Raw genomic sequence first — 21678 nt, 5'->3', positions numbered from 1 at the left:
CCCAGAGGTGCCCTGTCAATCACCGGCACAACGCTTTCCTTCTCAGGCTCTGCTCCCACACAGATTCGTAAAGGCAGTCCGCTTTGAAATGCTCCTTAAAGCAATTCTCAGGCTCTGTATCCCACTGCAGATTCGTAAAGGTGGTTCCGCTTCGAAATCCGTCGTTGTTTCGTTGATTGTCGGGTAGTTTTCATCTCCGTTCGACTGATAGTCCTCTGTTCCGGGCCAAATTCACGATACCTTCACTCCCAGTACCGCTCCTTTTTAAAGCACGACCTTTGCCCAGCTTCAGCCTGATTCAATCTTGGCTCTGTAAGAAAAATTACAGGTTCGTAGGATGCACCACGTACAGGTGTTGAATCATCGCATCCCATTACCAACGATACCTTGACGAATTATCTTCAAACGTTAAAGGCTATCGATGAAATGAAGATTCATTCGAAGAATTTATTTCCAACAAGCACTGCTCCTCATTTAGGTAAGTGAGTTTCTTTATATGAGGGTTTCAAGAGAAATTATTAACATTGGTAGTTTCCTATCATTCTGAACATGGTGTACACTTTACTGCCTGTCCACGTGACTATTCGGGTAAAATCGGCAGTCACGAATCAATTACACAAGCGGTTCCATATTGTCCCGAGAATCTTAATCGCAAAAGAACTTTCTCTGAAACAGAAATAGGATATGAGTATCCAATATCATCACAATCATATACTACTCCTTACCAAATTCCTTACAATAATTCATTAGCAATAAATCCTTCGTTTCATTTACCTTCGATCTCGTATCAGAGTACACTGTCATCATCTACAGCCACAACACTTGCACCGTCATCTTCGAGCAATCCTCTATATCATCGTCACCAAATATCATCATATCCACCCCAATCATCATACCCACCTCAATCATCTGATATTTACGATGAAAATACATTGGTTAATCCACGGGATCTTTCATTTAACCACAATCCTACTAACTGAGTTTCAATACTAAGACGAGAAAATGGAAAACGGGTTTTTTGGAAGTTGTGACCAAAAGGGTGTTTGTAGACCAGCAATTGTATTTAACTTAGAATTTACAGGTGAAGAGCACCTGTAGATGGGGATAGCTACTCTATATACACACGAATGAATGGCCTAGCCGTAATGGCTAGGCAAAAAGAAGTCATATTTATCCCTTCAATGATCTTACCTTATCGATAACTATTGGTACATAGTACTTGTTTGGATCTGATCTTTAGACTACCTAAATCGCATACTAATCCTGAGTAATCGTATCATGTGTGAACATGATTAATGTATTCGAGGTTTCTTATATAAAGGTGGGAGGAAAGTAGGGGTTTCCGTTACAGAAGTCCTTTTCTTAATTCTCAAGCTTTCTATAAGTTTCTTTATCTTCTAATTAGGATGGCTCAAATTCTACACTTTGTTCATAGTCAATTCTTATTTTTTTTATTTTGATATCAAGCTATTTTAGGGGGAGTTTTCTTAGGCTTTTTATCTGTTACGAGTATCTTGCCTAATAAAACCAAGGATAATGTTACGTGGTAACAGATAACCCGATAAGAGGAGCTTGGACCAAGAGAAAAAGCGCAGAAGATGTTACCGAATTAGTATGGTAATTCGGCCCTCTCTGCTTCATAGCGTCTCCCCATGAGCAGAAACCCTTATCATAGGTTCTGATCACCTCGATTCGTATGATCACGCATTAGTAAGAGTCATATGCAAAGTCGACGGTCGATGTCGATTATCGACTTCAGGAAGAACAATAAAGCATAGAGATCTATATATTCAGCACGAATTCCTTTTGTAGAGCTTCGTGCTCAGAATCAATCATTTAGTATTTACATTACTATCATTACATTCTCAAACTCCTTTCTGATAGGGCTATTTATTGTCGACATTTTTTCTTTGGCTTTTTGAATACTCCCTCCTCAATTTCCTGAGATAGTAAGGTATCAGGAGTAATATATCCCGAACCAATACGATTTGACCAACCATCAACTTCATTCAAAGACACAGCATCATGTTACGAAGTAACAGCTTATCTGTCTATATGAGCTTGGACCGTAGACAAAAGCACAGCAAATTTGTATAGTATACCTGCTTATTCTGCTGCGTAAGGTCTCCCTACCTTCAGTAAGCACAGACATCGAGTCTTATCCGAAGGCACGTAATTAAGGAATCCTATCGAAGTAAGATTCCTCATTGTGATAACGTGTTTCATCACCCCGTGCACCATATCACCTCGTGCACCACTTTCACCTCAATTCCTATTTATAATCATATATAATTCAACAATTACTTGATCAATTGATTTAAACTAAGCACTATCTAATAATTTAGGATCTATATTATCATTAGAACATGTTCTTGCATTATGACCTGTTATTCCACATTTACTACAGCATCGATTAGTCGATGCCTCTCTATTAGAATTCCGCCCATTTTGTTGCCTATCGCGTTTAATCTGAACATCCACCTCTTTTTGTGATATAATATCATTAGCCTCTTGAATAGTGAGAGCTCCTCCTAAACGTAATTGAGTCTTTTTAGCGCGTCGACGTTTACTTAATCCCGTATTTGCCAATCGAAGATCGTGATTCTCAAAAGCTAAAATCGTGACAGTACTAGCTAGGTATTCTACACCCTTAATTAAAGGATCTGTAGCCTTAAATATAGGTGTAGGAGAGCTAGAATGATGCCGAGCAATAATAGATCGTACTAAAAATGCTTGTGAAAGAGCTTCGGTGGCATTGTGAGGTGTTTGTGAGACCCAACCGGGCATATGACTCGGAGGAAGCGAAGGAGGAGTAGGTGTACGGATTCGAATATCCATTCTAGAGAGTACAGCATCGGGATTAAAAGGGACTAATCCTGCTCCTCTAAAGCCTGCTTTCATATTCTCCATTGTAATTGCTTGTTCGTATGCAGCATTGAATGCTATAAAGAATTCGATTTTGGAGATATGATTGATATGCATCCGTATATACCCCTCAATTTGCTTGCTATATGCGCGTTTTAGCACACTAAAACAACTAACATCAAGAGGTTGGGTGAGATGACTCGAATGAGGTGGTAATCCGACGGCTTTAATTTTATGTTCTATACAATAGTTCTGAAAAGGGCCTGATTCATGGCTTTCATATCCATCTAAGACTAGCATTCGATATGCACCCTTTGTTCGGAGTTTCGTATGCTTATCAAAATGCTTTAGTCATTCTAAACCTATCTCATTATTCGTCCATCCATTTATAGTAGTTTTAACCATTTATTCGGGAGGCATATCCGTCTCGCTGTACCAATTGGCTAGGTGCATTTGTCCTTGAACAAGGAGATATGGAGGTATGTTCTCCCCCGTCACATTACCACATACAATCGCTGTCGACCATTCTCTATTGCCTGGCTGTATTCCTTTACTTTTGCTACGTCTATCTGCAGTAGTAATAACCATACTAGAGGATATCACTCCCATCATAAAGCCTGTTTCATCAAAATTCCATATATCGCACTCCTGTATTCCATATTTTGCCTTTATATTTTTGAATAGTTGAAACCACTTATTAATAAGCTTAGGATCCTCGCAGAGAGCCCTTTGGAAGTCGTAGGCACGATTAAAACGCGTTTTTAGAATATTGTGTCGATTCACGAATCGATATGCCCATTGTTTACCAACACGCTTTCCACCCCTCGATTCAAGAATGTGATTCGCCATACTTTCAACACTTATGAATTTAGGACTAAATCCTCGCTCATCCATATCGATTATATGCTGAATAATAACCTCCTCTTCAATTTTAGTAATTTTATGCTGTTTTTGACGATATTCGGAGGCAGGAGTGATCCCTTTCATTCTACGCATGAGTGTCGTATGAGTAATATTGTAAATCTTGGCAGCTTTCCGGAGGCTTAAATTTTTATCTTTAGCCATTGCCTCCATCGCCATAACGATATCGCGTCCATTTAATGTCGATACCATAATTATTTATTGATAAATCGCGTATTGAAGTGATTGATGTGAATTGAGGTGAAAGTGGTGCACGAGGTGATATGGTGCACGGGGTGATGAAACACGTTAGGTATTCTTCCGCTCGCTAAGATAGCTTAGTCACTGCCATCACATCACCAATCACTGTAAGATTATGAAAACCCGTGGTTTCTGAATTTCAATTTTGATTGGTTGCGAAAATCTCTAATCGGATCTTATCTCAAATCTCCAACCACATCAAAATGAAGAACATTTTGATCTTTTTAGTTCTACTTCCACAACAATAAGACACTTATCGAGCAAGTCCGTCGCGACGACATCAAGTAATCGTGATTGAATTCTCTGTCGTATTCGAAACACGAGTTGATGGCTTTTTATACTCAGCTTCCATATCCTTCGAAAGTAAGTTTATCGGAAGCGGATAAGATGATCGCTGTTATTCTATTAATATAATAATAATAGCCTTTTCAAGCAATTAATAACTTACGATCTCTTCGTTAGAAGGTGGCCATGATTGGAGATCAGTAGAATTATAAGTTATATACTGGCCAGTTTTGCGAATACGTAAGATCAAAGCGACATCGACTTCACAAAATTTTGATATCTCATATGCTTTATTTAGCAATGTCATTTTTCGTCTATTCAATCGTTCAGATCTTCGTTTCGGTTTGTTGATCATAATGAAAGCAATGTAATTGAAATGATATAAAAGGAGTTTGGTTTATTTTGAAAAAATAATTGAAAGTATATTAGCAAAGCGAATTAAGAAAGGATCCAATTCTGAAATCGCTTGTTACGAGGTTTGCCGTCTAGATCACGTGGAAGTGCTCCAGGCTCTCGAAGTGGTTTATAACTAGGCGTCAAGCAGGGACTTAAGTAATGACAAATAATGATATGCAATTCGTAACTAATAGTAGAGTATACTAAATGATTGATCTTGAGCACGAAGCTCTATACAAAGGAAATCAGTCTTGATTATATAGATATTCATGCTTCCTTGGATCCTTTTGGATCCTCAAGCTCCAAAAGCTCCAAGTCACGTGTTTTCTGACAGTGCGTGCGCATACGATCCTAAAATGACCCAGATCACATATTAATTCGATGAAATCTGATCGCTTTTGCACAAGGCCCAAGCTCTACTAAGTAGTCAGTTGTTACTATCGTAACATATAAATACATACGGCTTTCATATTCTATATAATTGATACTTCTTTTAGTATTTTCTTTTCTTGTTTATAAAATATCATTATATTATCTAAATACCTATCTATCATTGTGATAACATCAAAGTAAATCTATATCAAAGTAAACCCATAATCAAAAATTACATTCATCTACTCCCTTGCTAAACCCCTTTACCAGCCAATCAACCAACCCATTCGATACATACATCAAAATATCAAAGAATTAAAGAATCAAAGAATCAAAGAATCAAAATATCAAAACATCTCAGAATCAACAATCCATTGCATGCGAATACATAATCATAATCTATCAAAAATCATAACTTCATGAACTATGTACGTACGTAAGATTACACAACCATACCCCCAAAAATGGTAAAAGTAAACCCAAGCCATCCAATCTATCCCCCAATCATCAAGTATTAAGTAACATCTCGAATCTATTTCCTCATTTCTTCCCCATTCTCATTTCTTCCCCTCATCCTCAAGCCAAATCCTGAGTCAAAGGTAATTTCCTCGAACTAGATCCTACAAAAACCTTCTTGGTATAATCACTAATAAACCAATTCTGAGCCACTGTATCCCAATTACTCAAATCCCTTCTCGTTAAATCGGCACGGAAAGTAGCAGTCGAACCAGCAGGAATGGAAAGTCTTTCGAAACCTCTCAATACGACTGCTGGATCATTTGGTCCACCGAGACTAATGTAGAGTTGAGGAACTTCCTCACCGTCGATATCTCCGGAGTTGTGGATTTGTGCTGTGACAGTGTAGAGGACATCGTAGAGTTGTGGGTTTCCACCTGGTGCACCACCTGCTGCGTGAATGGGTTGAGGAGAACCGTTGGCGGCGTTTGGTGGGAGGAATTCAGAGGCTTCTTGTCCGTATCTTGGATCTGCGGAGGCGGCGGCGGCATCGCTGGTGTTGAGGTATGGGTAGATGTATTGGTAGACGTATGGGAATGAACCATTGGGGAAGAGATAATCATCGAGATTTTTAGAGAAGTTTCCAAAAGTTGGAGCAGCTTGAGTCAATCCAGATGAAGGAGTGTAGAAGCTGCTTGCGTTGGTATTCTTGGTGACAACCAGCTCAGAGTAGTCAAATGTGGTGTATGAGAGACCGAAACCAAATTCATAAATTGGGTCAATGTTTTGGCGATCAAATGCACGGTAGTCGATGAAGTTTCCTTCAGTGAAATCGACTTGCGGTGCACCCTCCCCGTTATTGGCATCGTAGAGAACATCAGCACCATAACTCTCTCTGGTTGGACCCCATGTGAATGGTGTACGTGCAGCAGGGTTGACCTTTCCATACAGAATATCAGTGATACTGTTTCCACTTTCTTGTCCTGGTACACCAGCCCACAAGATTGCAGTAACGTTCTCGTTATCATACCAATCACCAACCAAAGTAGGTCCAGTAGAGTGAATAACGACGATAGTGTTGTTGCAAATGGCAGAAACATTTTGGATCAATGCGTCTCCAGAATGCCAGAGAGTAAGATTGTTGCGGTCACCTTCATTTCCATCAACACTGATATATCCTTCTCCGGAGTTGGCGTTCACAAAAACGATGGCTGTGACGTCTTGGCTAACAAGTGCCTCAATCTGGGATGTAGCATAGTTATCCAAGATACTTTGATAAACAGTGCCATCGGCAATTGCTTGGTTTTGAAGAGCGGTGTCTGGAGTAATGAGGTAAGGGAAGTTTGATGAGCCCGAACCCCAAGCCATACCAAGAGTACCATTATCACAACCTCTATCAGAGCATCCGTTAGGTCCGTAAGCATTTGGTCCAGCATCCTGTCCGATAACAGCAAGGAATTTGGGCTTTGAAAGAGGAAGCGCATTTTTGGTGTTCTTCAAAAGAACAGTTGATCGAGCTCCGATATCTCTGATCAACTTTCCATGATCTCCTCGAACATCGACATGGTGGTTGATTTTTTGAACGTCCTTGTTGGCGGCATAGTGGAGTGGTCCGTATGTATCAAGAGTCCATGAGGAAAAGTTGATCTCTGGCTCGTCGAGAGTTAAACCAACCTTGAAGTAGGCAGCCATGATTCTCATCGCCATATCATCAAGTCTCCATTCTGGAACAGTGCCGTTGATGACTGCTAATGTGAGGTTGGTTCCCCAGTAACTTTCTCCACTGTTGAAAACAGTGTCACCGGGCATGGTCATATCTAATCCAGCTACTGCTGAAGATGCTCCACTATGTTGAGCTTGCCAATCACTCATAACGAATCCTTGAAATCCAAGCTCCTCCTTGAGTAAGTTGTTGAGCATCTTGGAGTTTTGACAAGAGTAAGAGTTGTTGACTTGGTTGTAAGAACACATGATGGAACCAACACCAGCGCGAACGGCGTCAGCGAATGGCCATAGGTAAGTTTCATGCATAGTTACATCATCAATATTTGATGAAGAGGATTCGGTAATGTTGTAACCGTAGCCAATTGCTTCGGGAGCCTGACGGAAATGTTCCTGAATTTATGTTAGTTACCAAAACTAAAAGTATGCAATACATTTATGACGGGAGAGAAAAGGTGTACATACTTGTTCGTTACCGATGAAATGCTTAGCACAAGCAATAATACCAGCATCTTGAATACCTTTAATGGTTTCAGCCATTCCAATACCTGTCAAGACAGGATCTGGACTAAATCCCTCCCAGTTGCGTCCACCTTGTGGCGAACGACCGAGAGGACCAGCAACTGGACCAAGTTGAACAGTCACACCCTTTGCTTTGTGTTCTTGGCCTATCGAATTGATTAGCTTTGGTCAAATCAGGTGTATGAACCAATCATTAAAAAGTAAAACTTACCCATAGCATAACCTCGAGCGTACATCAAACCACGATCGAAAGTGGCTGCAACAGATTGACCACTAGAGAATACCGAGTTGAAGTCGGTATCACGAACACCCACTGGTGAATCTTGCATACACATTGATCTGAGACCAAGTCGAGGAACCGATCCTGCTTGACCAACACATTGTTCACCTTCCCAACTAAATGATCATCAGCCTTAATTTCATTGATATCAAAGATTCACAAACTTACCCAACACCGGTAGTCAAGTTAACCTTTTCCATCAGCGTAAGTTGAGAAACGAAATCCTTGGCCTTGACATAAGCATCCTCCCAACCACCCATATTTGGACTCATCCATGGTGAAGGATAGAATGGATCACTAGTTTGACCGAAGAGCGCACCGGCTTCAGCAGCAGGGTCGACTCCGCCAGGATATGTAGCATTTACGGACTGTGTACCAAGAGTTAGTAACGATCTATCACCATTTATTACACCGGTAAGAACAAGGATGAGATCCAGCAGACTCTTCATGATGGTGAGAGTGTAGAATAATTTATTAAATGATTGTAATCATGAAAAGTAGTGATCGAGAAAAGAATGATTAATTTTTGCGTTCATGCAGTTGGTAGTTGTGCAGAAAAAGATGGTTCGTGGAATGCTAAAAGAAGGGAGGAAAGTGTTATGGAAGGGAGTGACAAACCTGTCGTGATTGTTTTGTGCGATGTGATGTAGTTGCTTGTTGACTGGGAGTAGCTGCAGCCAGTAACCCGGCAACGACTAGTGAATACCGCATATTGAGGGAGGGCTACCACCAATAATGATAATAACTGGTGATGTAATTAAATTATTGGGTATAGTCTCAAAAAAAATGAGGAAAGATATGATGGTAGTGAAGTCATGAAATATTTCGGGACCATCAGATACTTTATATATGTCTGTGGATTGTAATCTTACATTTTGCCATCTTCTCGCTCGTGGATCGTTTGTCATGATAATCGAAGATGGGGCCGCATACCAAGAAGGAGAGGAAGTACGAAAAGAGTTACTCCGTAGAGCTTCCCCAGTATTTGCGGGAAGGCTAAGAGCCACCCTCCCCAGTAAGCTAGATAGGGTAGTGGTACTCTGGTCGAAATGTTGTATGATGAAAAAGCCAAGTAATAGTACCGGTGGTCTATGATTATCAGACGACGTGCATGAAGTCTTACTTAGTCTTAATTACCTACAGCCAAGTGCTGTTGTTAGTGTTGTCGAAAGAGGGGAAGATCTTCAATTTTCCATTCAATGGAAAGACGTGCTAAGTTCCTGAGTCCCTGAGTTCCTGGATATTAGATTTGGGCTTGAACTTGGGCTTGGGATGGGGGTCGATAATGTCAATCTGACATTATCAGATTGTAAGTTTATGAGTGTATGTTATATGTAATATATCATGTAATATATCATATATTATATATTATATTCCTAAAAACCATCACAACAATCCTGCAGCTTGATGATAGCCAGACAAATCTTCTTGAAAGCGACTCACGGTAATATGTGGGGACCAGGTATACTTGGGCACGGGGAAAGGCATGTATGTAAATTAAAGATGACGCTTGCCCGGAAGTTCTATCCGTAATAGAGACCCGACCCGAAGAAACGGTGAACAAAAATTCCCAAGAAACATTTCCCTGCACATACAAATATGTTGTTTACTAGGTCTGAGTATTATAGGAATTAATAAGTGTAGATATGGCATCCCCCCATTGTCCATGCGTCTCCAAGCAATACTCACACTATGCCATATTCATACTATTCCGAACTCACATTATTCCGTCTTTACAGTACAGTATCTATCCTCATCACCCAAATAATAAGAATCACCAAGCTTCATCATCCAAAATACAGAAACAAAAATCAGTACTTGTCATTGCTCTCAAACAAACCAGGGAACAAACAATAATAATGTAATTTGAAAAATTCACTTCATTTCAATTCGCTACAATACAATAAAATAAATACACTCTCTCGGAAAAACCTCTCAACCATGAAAACTCTTCAAACTAAGATTTTAGTCCTCCCTCATCCCATCCCATCTCATCCCTCATCCTTTCATCCCTCTCTCTCCGCACAAACCCCACAAAGTCTTAACTGACCCGCGTACCCACCCACCACGATCTCGGAAATTCCTCGGGAGTTGGGGAAAAGGCGGGGACGGTACCACACAAACCCGCTTGTCAAACTGTCAGCTGGCTCCCTGGGTAGTGGGCACAAAATACCAGGCGAGTAATGATCGGATACATTGAGTTGTTGGATGATTCATCAATTCTCCACTTTCTGAGCCTAATTGACTTTTTTTCCTTTTCAACATTTTTTACTGGATTTTTTTCTTCTTTTCTTTCTTCGATGTGGCTTAGAAGTAGTGCGGGAAAGAGGACTGTGAGATTTTATTACGGGATGATGATGATGATGATCTGAGGAATATTACTCTTGATTAGGTTTGGAACGACTCTGCAAGACGAGCATTATAGAATTCATATAGTGATGAATTTGGCTACCTATCATCTACTCACTTCTCTATCTACTATTCACCTACCATTCATCTATCCACTCTACCTACCATGCTCCGTCCAGAGTACAACGTGAACACTAAGAAAAGATCAACAGGGGAATCCCAAAGAAGTTCTAGAATTCTTCCTTTCCTCTGGAGTTTGATCATCCACATCAACATCCAAGATTCACCCCAAGATCCACAATCCACCCACAATCCATCAACCCCCATTCTCACCCCGTCCACAAACACAACACAACACAACACACAACTCCTTCCAGCTAAGATCTTACAAAAGAACGAGAACGACAAAACTACTCCGGTACACTCGCAAAACATCTACCATTTTACCTTAGCCCTGCTTACCCATCCAAGGATCACAACTTCGGATCGGCAATACCGAAAAGACACACTAGGAACAATAATTCACTCCGCCTTCTAATTCTCTTTTTCTTTCTCCATCATCCACCATCCCATCTTTTTATAGGTAGGGATATTATCCAGGTATGTAGACCGCAGCAGACAAACAAACTATCAATAGCCGAGCTTGGCAGCTTTCCAATCAATCTGAGCTTTGCAATCAATTCCAGCTTTCCGACCAAAAAATTATCATACCTACTGACCTCTAAATCCCTACTACCCAGGAAAGTAAGTAACTACCAGGTAAGTAAGTATCTTAACTCCTAACAACCCGGACATAAATAAATAAAAAATTCAAAATCCTCACATCACATCAAAAAAGCCCTCGTATCCGACCCCGCCGTTCAAGTTCAACACGTTACCTAGGTAGTATTTCCCCAGCTCCACGCTAATCTAGTGTATAGTAAGTAGTATACTTCTGTCCGTATAGACCTAGGTCCTATTCGCCTCCAAACCTACTTACTTATTACTCACTCACTCACTCACTCACTCCATCCCTAAACAAACATCGCAGAAATCATCGGTCCGATTACAAAAATAAAATGTCTTGTCCCAAGTAATCTTCTCCTTCTCCATCTCCATCATTTCCGTCCCGCATGGACATTTAACATTAAGACAAATATTACCTAGGTAATTCATCGTGGGAAGGGAAAAAAAACCCCGCTTAACAAGGTTTCCCGGGAAAATCTACGGCGTTGTGGTTGCAAAATAAGAATAAAAATAAAAGTAAAAAGTAAAAACAGCCTTTTTCCAATAAACTGGGAATGAATGGATGAACGAATGAACGAGCGAGCTCCAGATTTTTTTCTTCCCCGCCCCCGTATTGATATGTGGGATGGGATGGGATGGGATGGGATGGGATGGGATGGAGTGGGATAATGGGTATTCTTCGGTAATGAGTAGGCTTTAGGTTTATCCGATTTGTTTATTTGTTCTTGGATCCTGGATCCTGGATTCTGTTGATTGATTCTTGTTACGAGGTTTGCCGTCTAGATCACGTGGAAGTGCTCTAGGCTCTCGAGGTGGTTTATAACTAGGCGTCAAGCAGGGACTTAAAGTAATGACAAATATGCAATTCGTAACTAATAGTAGAGTATACTAAATGATTGATCTTGAGCACGAAGCTCTATACAAAGGAAATCCATCTTAATTATATAGACCTTCATGCCTATGGCTAGTCAGGACCGCGCAGCGGTCCATAACGTGACTTAATCACGTTACCTTGGTTTAGTCATGTGACTCGGCGTAGAAGATAGCCGTCGTAACAAAATTATATTTATAATTAGTTTTTTTAATAATATTTTTTTTTATTAATTTTAATATATAATATAAAATAATATAAAATAATATTGTTACGACAGGTAACAATTAGGTCACGAGATTAGTAATAACACGTGACGCGAAGACTCGAAGAGCTCGAAGGCTTGGCCTCTCGAGCCCTTCGATCGAGGAGAGCGAAAGGATCGAAGCTCGATCCCCTCGCTCCTTGTCACGAACCACATCTAATATTATCCTAAGATGAGAATCGTCCCAGGATTAGTGTCCTGAGGCCAATAGGAGATCACGTGACGTGATAGCTCTGCTAGCCTGCTAGCAGAGCTAGCATTCAGAGAAACGTTTAGTATATAGTTAGAATAGTTTTATAGTTTAAGAGCTTTGTGCTCAACTTGGTTATCAATTAGTTTACCTACATTCTACTTGACCTAGTAACGAATTCACTTCCAAGTGAATACCAGTGATAAAGCCTTAACCCACAACTACCAATCCGACGAAACCTTAGGCAGCCGCTGCCTCCAGTACAGTATCGTTACAGCTCCCTTCGAGCCATGAAGCATGGAGGTCTATATAATTAAGATGGATTTCCTTTGTATAGAGCTTCGTGCTCAAGATCAATCATTTAGTATACTCTACTATTGGTTACGAATTGCATATCATTATTTGTCATTACTTAAGTCCCTGCTTGACGCCTAGTTATAAACCACCTCGAGAGCCTAGAGCACTTCCACGTGATCTAGACGGCAAACCTCGTAACAAGTTATTTAAGATTTTAAAGATTTTTCAAATTTATATATAAATTCTATACAAATTAAAAACTCAAAAGTTTAATCTTTCAAATTTCAATGAAATCAATTATTATAAATCTGAAACTTTTAGAATTTATTAATAATTATATAATGAATCTCTAATTTAAATTTTGTTAAATTTTATTGATTGATTACAAAGTTATTAATAATCGAAAATGATGATTTTTGGTGTAAAAGGGTGGCCTATATTAAGGGTGGCCCAGAAAGGGGGTACTAGACTTAATATATAGAAACATCAATCTTTGAAAACGGTCACATGAGAGTTAATTATCATACCCTAGGTCTGAATAAGCTGTAGAAACTACAATATTCACTTCTAGACCAATCACTCTATTCCATTCCGGAGACATTTACCTTAATATTTCTTTTTCACAAAAGATTGATCAGTTAGGTTTTCCATTAATCAAACCCTATCAAGATTATCCTTATTATCTTTAAATTCATTCTTATTATCAGAAAACAAAAGGAAAGGGCAACTTCAAATACATAAAGGTCTTTATTAGAAAACATTTCCTTGAAAATAGATCAGGAAGAGAAACAACGAAAACAATAGAGATCTCCAAACTTTGGGAGGGAGGGGAAAGGAGGGGAAGGGAGAAGAAGAGGGGGCGGGGGTGGGAGGGTGGTGGTTCAGCTCATATGTACAAATATACCATTATTTAATGCCTCAAAGCACGTACCTATCGTTACTATCAATAGCGATAGGGAAATTATGATTGTATAACGATATTTTGAATGAGAGGAAAGAGCGGGCGTTAGCTGTAAAAGATTAAAGTATAATTATTGAAGAGAGAAAGATTATTAAGGATGCTTCAATCATACAGGTGCACTTTGACCTGCATGTCTCCAAACTAATCATATAATGCATGCTAGGTGTAATGGGTATATGCTTAGCTGATATCGGTTCTGTACTATAGAGTGAAATTATCAGGCTATATCGATCTATTCGATGCTGTACTCGAAAGAAAAGCATATCTCGAAGATACAAATACAACTAGTATCCTTCGTCATCTTGACGTTCAGCAACAATATATATCACCACTAAAAACAAACGTTCAGCACAATCCGAGCTACAGCACACATTCCTCCTATCGAACCTTCTGAGAATCAAGATGTATCAAACTTTACATTATGATTCAGCCGAAAAGACGAGGGAGCAAGGATGATGGAGTTTCTACTACTCCCTCAAAGATAATTTTGCAAAGCTCGTCACCCAGACCTAGATTGAAGTTTTGTGTAGTTGTTTTAAACTCATAGCTTGTTTACATAATCACGAGAACGCGAGATTTCAGGTCAACTGAGGTCGGAATTTCAGATATTCCGACATGAGAGAGATTGACAAAGCATCGGGATATCGATTTGAACATTTCGAATCTTAACCCATTTGTCGAACCTATCTAAAAAAAAAGTTTAAGATTACTTGGTGTGTATTCTTTTTGTTGAGTTCTTCCGGTATCAAACTATTGGTAGGCCTTCGGTGCGAAGAAGTATATTGTGTTCAGAAGACCTCCCTCCCCCTTTCGGATCTTCCCAATTCTTTCAATTTCAGCAATTAATGATTTCATAACTATTAGGCTAGAATATCAAAATCGAAATTCAGCATTTGATTTACCTAAAATTTAAATGAGATTGAGTCTGAATTAGCAACATTAAAACGAAGGCCAAAAGTGGTACCACAAGATGCCATTCTCTTTTCCATCTTTCTGATCATGATATTCCAAGGCTAGTATCCTCTCCAGTTCACTGTCTAAAATAACAGATCGCAACGTTAATTTGATCGCAACATTAATTTAATCCCTTACTATTGGGTTTCTTGAGACCAGAAAGAGCACCAGATTGAATTGATTGATTCTCTAGCTAAGCAGTTAAGCTGCGAGTATATATTCAAAAAAATGAAGGAATAAGGTTAGGTCTTCAGCCTTCGGAATTAAAGTGCTTTGAAATCAAAATATTGAAAGCAAACAAACAGTATACCGAAAAGGAAAGAATGAATTAAAAGTTGAGTTTTGTTTGCTCCTTATATGCATCATGCAATATATATGCATATGCTGCCAAGATCCCAGGAGGTCAACACTTACTCTCTCTTAATAATTCCTCCCTCGCTGAATTCACACATCAGACTCTTTATTTCAAACGTCTAAAAAATTACCAATGTAGCAATTCTGAACCAAACGAAGAGAAAAATTAATTAGTTTCTTTCTCAACTCCGGAACCAGTATCCAAATATCAAATATTGCTGGGTCGGACAGCTCACTCTGAATACTCCCCGTTTTGATCTCATTCTTATTCACGACTGCTTCATACCCATCTATTCTTTTGTTCTCGTTGTTTTCGTTGTGAATTCCTCTGAAAAACTTTCTTCTCTGTCTTCGATGACTTTCTCTGAAGTATTCCCGGAAGTGTCTCCAGTGATTCTTCCTACATTCGATTTTTTTTCGCTACTGTTTATTAAATATACAACCCCCCTTCGTCATAGCTCAATAAGATTGAGAAGATGTGGCGTTACATGAAGGAGGAACTAAAGAAACTACTATTTGTACCTATTTCTATTGAAGAATCGAAAGAGATAAACTAGATACTAAGTAGGTCAGCCATGCGATTATCAGAATATTTTAAAAATTCTATATTCAATTCCGCTAGAAGTAATTACATACTATAGAGTTGAAAGTCTATCGATGTTTCGCTGACAAGAACCGAATCAGAAGATATATCAGCAATGCTCGCTTATACTCCCAAAGTGACCTCGCCTCCTTCTATCGATTCTTCTTCGCATCATCCTTCATCCCCGCATTCTTTGTCTTTCTCTTCATCTTACCAACTCGCTCCTCGCCCTTGTTCTGTTCCAGTTCCACTGACAAATCTTTCAGCTTATTGTACATGGCCACTGTCGCTCCAAATCCATCAGACATACTCCTCGGGGTACGCATCTTCCCCACGGTATGACCAAAGGACGAAGCATCCACCTGTAGCTTATACTTTGGACTTTCAGAAGCGGTGGTGCGGGATTTGCTTTCCTCAGGAGCCGACATTTTCGAAGATAACCCGGTTGCATCACGATATACTCCCTCGGATCCAACATGATGTGGTGGTAGAACTACACGTGGCGGTATTGTAATCGGCGAGGATACTGAAGGATATGATGGTTCAAGCAGTCCTCCTGAATCAGCCGAAACTAAGCCATGTTTACCCGATCCCATGGTCACTCTTGTGGTCTTTGAATCATCCACCCCTTCTGACCCTTCAGACCCTTCAAACATTGCATTCCTACGTGCTCGAGCTACTCGTACCGTCATCGATTCTGGGTTCGACTTAGTTTGTCGGTGGTTTATGTTCGCTCGATTTGGAATTGTTTGATATTTTGCTGATCCACGTCCTTCCATCCCATCAGTTGAACTTCCTGTCTTTACATCGAACTTTTTTTCTAAATCCCTTCGTGTATCTGTCGAAGTTTGTTCTTTGCAAATTTGTTTGTGGTATCTTGATATTAATCCCTCGTAACGCTCATGATTTTTATTGGTTCCATTAGAACTCTTGACTTCTACCTCATGAGTCCGGGATTCATCTGATTGAGACGCAGTAGTTGACTCTTCTTTTCCTGATGGTGGCTTATCCATTGTGAAAGATGAAGACTGAGAAGTATTTATTTATGGAAGTGGTTAAATTAGCTTATGATAGGTCTATGAATATAAAAATGGTACCAACGAATAAGAATTGGTGGAAAAAATAAATATTCACAAAGCTGGGAGGGAATAAAGACAGGATTCGAGATGATATCCTTCTTGGCTATCAATTTTTTCCACTCGAGGAAGGTGTGGGTACCTAGTGCACTATCTTTCAAACAGAGAAAGAACGATATGCGATTTCAGTTTCAATTTCTACTTCTCTCCCAGTTTCAATTTCGAGATAAGATTTTAAATTCCCTAGATAGGAAAGTATGTTTTGAGCTTTATTCTTCGTGATTCAATCTCTCCTTTGTTGTATAGATTATTGTATCCGTTTTGAGAAACTGTTTTAGTGCCATGTTGGGAAATATGAGTTAGGGGAGTTATGTGTAGATGAGTAAGCGAGTACTCTAATATTTATGCTTAGATGTAAGGTTATAGATAGGGGTTTAATGGATGGGTGATGCTATTTACGTGTCTTAATTTGTCTTGTCGGTGTATATAGTGAGAGAGAAGTGGAAAGAGAGAAGGTAGATGTCCTACAATTCTCAGTTTTTGTATTTATTACGAGGATAAGAGAGGAAAGGGGAGAGGGTATAGAGCGAAAAAAGCGAAAAGAGACAGTGTGATAACCACAAAATCATTTCCAATAAAGATGTTATGTAAGTCTTCTTTATGACCAAGACTTCTCCAGCAAATAAGAGAAGAAGCTGCAACATGGGACAATCCTAGCTTATCGAGTGGACTGCGCACTTGGATTTGAGAAATGCAGCTGATATACACGAAGTATGGAAAATACAATAGCAAAGGTTGAGCAGACCAACAACTGCAAGAGGTATAGAAGAGAGAGGTGTGTATCAAAAATGACATCTTTGGGAGTGCTCTAAAAGTGATAAAAGTGAAGACTGGCTGTGGCCAAAACCAGCTACACACAATACTATGACATTACGTATTCCACTTCGTCAATTTCATCCACCTTTGGGCTCGTCGCTCATGAAACAAAACTTTTAGTACTACTTTGTGTTCTAGCAAATGCAAACTGATCTGAGGCATCATCTCTCAGGTCTTGCTTTATCCCAACTAGACATTGAAAAGATGCTGTAATTATTCACAAAAGAACTTTCCTTGTTTCCGGCCCACCAAATGTGCACATCTTCAACAACTTCCCATCAAAGGCCACTTTCAGACCAGGACGTGGTTGACATAAAAATCCGACGTGCAACAAAAGCAACCTATAAACTAAGTTTGACATAAACAAACCCGAAACAATATGGATTTACATATCTGCACGTGATCTGAGAGGCTTGGATAATTCTGCTCGTCACATATATCACCCGAAAAGGTTGAGGCCCTAGTGAGTAACTACAATTGCCACCAACTAACGGCTTTGCATGTAGGGACAATTGATTTATTGGTACCCTGATTGATGGGAAAGTGTTCTGTTCGTGCCCGAAACATCCAATACCGGGAAGAAAGATGCTAGCCATTTATCCATAGATACGGTTTTACGTGAAGGATGGAGATAGTCAAAGGTGGAAGGAATGCTTAATCCTCCAGACGAAATCGGTAAAAGATAACCACGCAATGCTTCGCAAGGATATTGAAATGATTGGCCGTTAATGTGGAATTGTGACTTATTTTCACTCTATTTCACTTCCTATGCTCTAGGAGGATTATGCTTAATCCTTTGCTGTAAATCTCCGCAGCTCCATTGCACGGCCACGATAGTATGCACGTGTATATAAATACTCTTCGTCGCGAAATAGTGAGTGTGGGCCAGATATGCATGGGCACAAGGTCAAATGCTGTGATTTCGACCGATCTTACCGCCGAAATATCACGCACAGCAGCGGGATGTGACATAAAATGAGAAAAATATCTGAGAAAGGAGCTTCTGCGCCAGGTACCCACTGTGCCCACTGGAAACTAAAGATAGGCAATTGTGCAGAGGATCAGATATGATACTTCTCGCAAACCAAGACAGATTCCGCACTTTTAATTGCACATCCACTTGGAAATTCGCAAAAAAAGCCTGATCAATGCCCAACAAATACTACCATAACCAGAACCTTTATATTCTCGCGAGGCTTCGCAAACGCTGCTTTTATGATGGAAATTGCAGAAAAAAGTTCGTGACTACATCGCATCGCATTACTATCCAGCGCCGGAAGAAAGCTATTGCAATTGAGCGGAATGATTGCTGAGCCTCGATGGGGAAAGGTTATTGATACCATTAGATAGCACCTTTTATGTTGGTGCTTCAAGGAAGTGTGTTCGAAGAGAATCAAATTTAATGAATAGACGCTTTAGAATGAGTTTGGTCTTGAGCTAGGCGGAAAAGTCGAAATACATGTGAATTCAAGGATGGAAGGCCATAAAAAGGTGTGTGGTGGAAAGAAACACATCAAAAGATTTTACTTTGAGACCTTTCCCACAAAATTGATATCTCCTCCATTGAAGGTCAAGGAGCAAACATAACTGTATGAGAAACACTGAGAAATCACCGTGATAATCGAAAAGTTCCTGTTTCATTTCATCATGTTGAACTAGCATTCAGCTGGTCCAAGCTCCGAACTAGTGTGGGGAAGCGATGATGTCTATGTCTTACCAACCTCCCTCAAACTTCCACTTCTATTACACATATCGAATATTGAGCATCGAACATCGAATGTCTATCAAAATCCATGGCTATTGCAGAGGAAGCTTCTAGATAAACACACATATCTGTTCAAGGAGTGGACCACCTCGCAGAACTAGCAACGGCAGATGAAGGATCCCAAAGGTGACGAATCTCAATGGAATCTACACAACAACGACGAATCACGAGACATCGTGAATTGCGCGCTTGCACAGTTTGCAGAAAACGCAAGTTGAAATGTGATCTCAAAGTTCCTTGCTCATCTTGTATTCGAAGAAACGAAGCATCTGCTTGCGTCTACTCAAAAAAAGGCTTTGAAGGATCACAGGGCGGACCAAGTAGAGATCAAAATCGCCTGTCAGCTGCAGAGAGGCTTGAACACTTGGAACAATTGGTGCAGCAGCTATCACAGCCACAGGAAGCTCCCGTAATCGTGGATGGTGGTAATGTGTTTCAAACCGGGAGAGCTGGTGTATCTCAAGGAGCAGTCCATAGCGGCGCAACTCATTGGTCTGCGATGCTTGATGATATCGAGGAACTACGGACAGTGATTACGGAATATGATAACATTAATGGCGTGAGACCAGATTTCATTGGTACACATGAGGATTCAATTGATTACTTGCTTGGTGCAAAGGACTCATCACTAACATTCCATCAAATACTATCACAATTGTTACCTCCAAAAATTAAAGTTGATCGTTTAGTGGGAGCTTATTTTAGGACGAAAACCGTTGCAGCTCCTTTTGTTCATACCGCACAATTCCGTCAGTACTATCAGTCCTTCTGGGCCAATCCTTCCAATGCTTCACCACTTTGGACCTCAATGTTGTTCTCAATCCTCGATATAGCTACCCGGGCAGTGTCAACAAAGTCAGTCACAGATGAGGAGAGTTCAATCGAACGATATGATGTAGCGGCCGCACAATGCTTAGTCGCTGGAGATTACCATCGGCCTCAAAAATTTTCGGTTGAAGCGCTTCTTCTATTAGTACATTCCAAATGTCTCGCAGGATTAGATCTCGGCTCTAGCATAGCTATCCTTCTCGGAGCACTCGTTCGCTTAGCAACAGTCATGGGTTACCATCGCGATGCTGATATATCTGGAGGAAGATTCTCCGCCTTTGAGGGAGAAATGCGCAGGCGCACTTGGTCGATGTTATTGCAAATCGATATGCTTGTTTCATTCCAGCTGGGATTACCTAGTAGTATCCAATTCCCAACTTGGGATACAAAGCCTCCAACGAATTTGTTAGATTCCGATTTTGATGAAAACACTCTGCAACTACCAGCCGCTAGACCGGTAAATGAACTTACTGAATTACTCTTCTTCATCGTAAAACACAAGCTAGTGACTGTCTTTGAAAAAGTCATACGACACACACTCTCTGCTATTGACATGTCAAATGAGGAGCTCGAAAAGCTCGATCAAGAAATCAGAGACACGTTCATAAATCTTCCGGAAGTTTTCAAAGCACGAGACATGGCAGATTCAGTGGTTGATTCTCCATCTCTGATAGTCACTCGGCTTTGCGTATATTTCATTTATCACAAATGTCTTTGCGTCCTTCATCGAAAATACATAACGCGTGGGTCACCAAAGAGCCTTGAGGCTTGCTACGAGTCATCATGGGAACTGGTACGAAGATTTCTAGATATGTATAAAGAGTTTGAGCCTGGTGGACAATTGGAAACACAGCGTTGGTTTATGGGTAGTCTTACGTGGCATGACTTTTTGCTTGCATGTGCGGCATTGTGTCTTACCATTTGTTACTCGAGACAGGGTTTGCATGAACTCGATGTGACATCAGTAGTAGATGTGCCAGTTTTTTGGTGATGCTAAAGGAAGCTAAGAGAGTATTTGAGGAACAGTCTTCTAGGAGCAAAGGCACTGGGAAAGTGCAAAGGCTTATTGAAGCTACTATCCTCAAGTGCGACCTAAGTAACGAAACGCCAACTATGTACTACTCGTTCCAGAATGGCCAAGGAGACGTGCCCAGTACAAATTGGCATGCAAATATACCTTTTCAGGAAAATACTGAGATCTGGAGCAGCAATACGCCAAATCTTACCAGCAATAGCATAGATGATGCCAGCTGGACATTTTTGTACCAATATTTGGATTTACCAAATGATGAGATCATATTATGATTGATATGCATCATTTCGAGATCGAATTGGATGTCATGGAAAATTGAATGGCTTATATTTTATAAACTACCTAGTTGAAATCCATAGCATGAAATGGGTTAGACTTCAAAAGTTACGATGTCTTGCGTCCATCCGCATCCCGCGTCTCCCGTCTACTCTTGGTCAACCATACCTGTCGCCCAAAGTTGACTGATTATTGAGTTGGACTGTAAATTTGTA

General features: G+C 40.1%; 5 protein-coding genes across 5 annotated transcripts; 1 reads left to right on the top strand and 4 right to left on the bottom strand.

Annotated features, from left to right (window-relative positions):
• Nucleotides 1-3270: 3270 nt before the first annotated feature.
• Nucleotides 3271-3978, bottom strand: SS1G_07147 (hypothetical protein; the record flags this gene model as incomplete). Its single annotated transcript, XM_001591651.1, has 1 exon — nt 3271-3978. The coding sequence occupies one exon, from the start codon at nt 3976-3978 to the stop codon at nt 3271-3273; it is 708 nt and encodes a 235-aa protein (XP_001591701.1).
• A 1677-nt stretch (nt 3979-5655) lies between these two features.
• Nucleotides 5656-8770, bottom strand: SS1G_07146 (beta-glucosidase 1 precursor; the record flags this gene model as incomplete). Its single annotated transcript, XM_001591650.1, has 5 exons — nt 5656-7650; nt 7723-7925; nt 7991-8175; nt 8228-8427; nt 8678-8770. 5 exons carry the CDS (start codon nt 8768-8770, stop codon nt 5656-5658), a joined length of 2676 nt encoding a protein of 891 aa, XP_001591700.1.
• Nucleotides 8771-10965: 2195 nt separating this feature from the next.
• SS1G_07145 (predicted protein) lies at nt 10966-11506 on the bottom strand (the record flags this gene model as incomplete). The annotated part of the gene is made up of 2 exons (XM_001591649.1): nt 10966-11137; nt 11415-11506. 2 exons carry the CDS (start codon nt 11504-11506, stop codon nt 10966-10968), a joined length of 264 nt encoding a protein of 87 aa, XP_001591699.1.
• A 4255-nt stretch (nt 11507-15761) lies between these two features.
• SS1G_07144 (predicted protein) lies at nt 15762-16622 on the bottom strand (the record flags this gene model as incomplete). Its single annotated transcript, XM_001591648.1, has 1 exon — nt 15762-16622. The coding sequence occupies one exon, from the start codon at nt 16620-16622 to the stop codon at nt 15762-15764; it is 861 nt and encodes a 286-aa protein (XP_001591698.1).
• A 2843-nt stretch (nt 16623-19465) lies between these two features.
• On the top strand, nt 19466-21145 carry SS1G_07143 (hypothetical protein; the record flags this gene model as incomplete). The annotated part of the gene is made up of 1 exon (XM_001591647.1): nt 19466-21145. The coding sequence occupies one exon, from the start codon at nt 19466-19468 to the stop codon at nt 21143-21145; it is 1680 nt and encodes a 559-aa protein (XP_001591697.1).
• Between the last annotated feature and the right edge of the window lie 533 nt (nt 21146-21678).

The sequence above is a fragment of the Sclerotinia sclerotiorum genome, genomic scaffold (genome assembly GCF_000146945.2).
Source record: "Sclerotinia sclerotiorum 1980 UF-70 scaffold_9 genomic scaffold, whole genome shotgun sequence".
NCBI classification, from domain to species: domain Eukaryota; kingdom Fungi; phylum Ascomycota; class Leotiomycetes; order Helotiales; family Sclerotiniaceae; genus Sclerotinia; species Sclerotinia sclerotiorum.
This window is presented reverse-complemented; position numbering and strand designations above follow the sequence as displayed.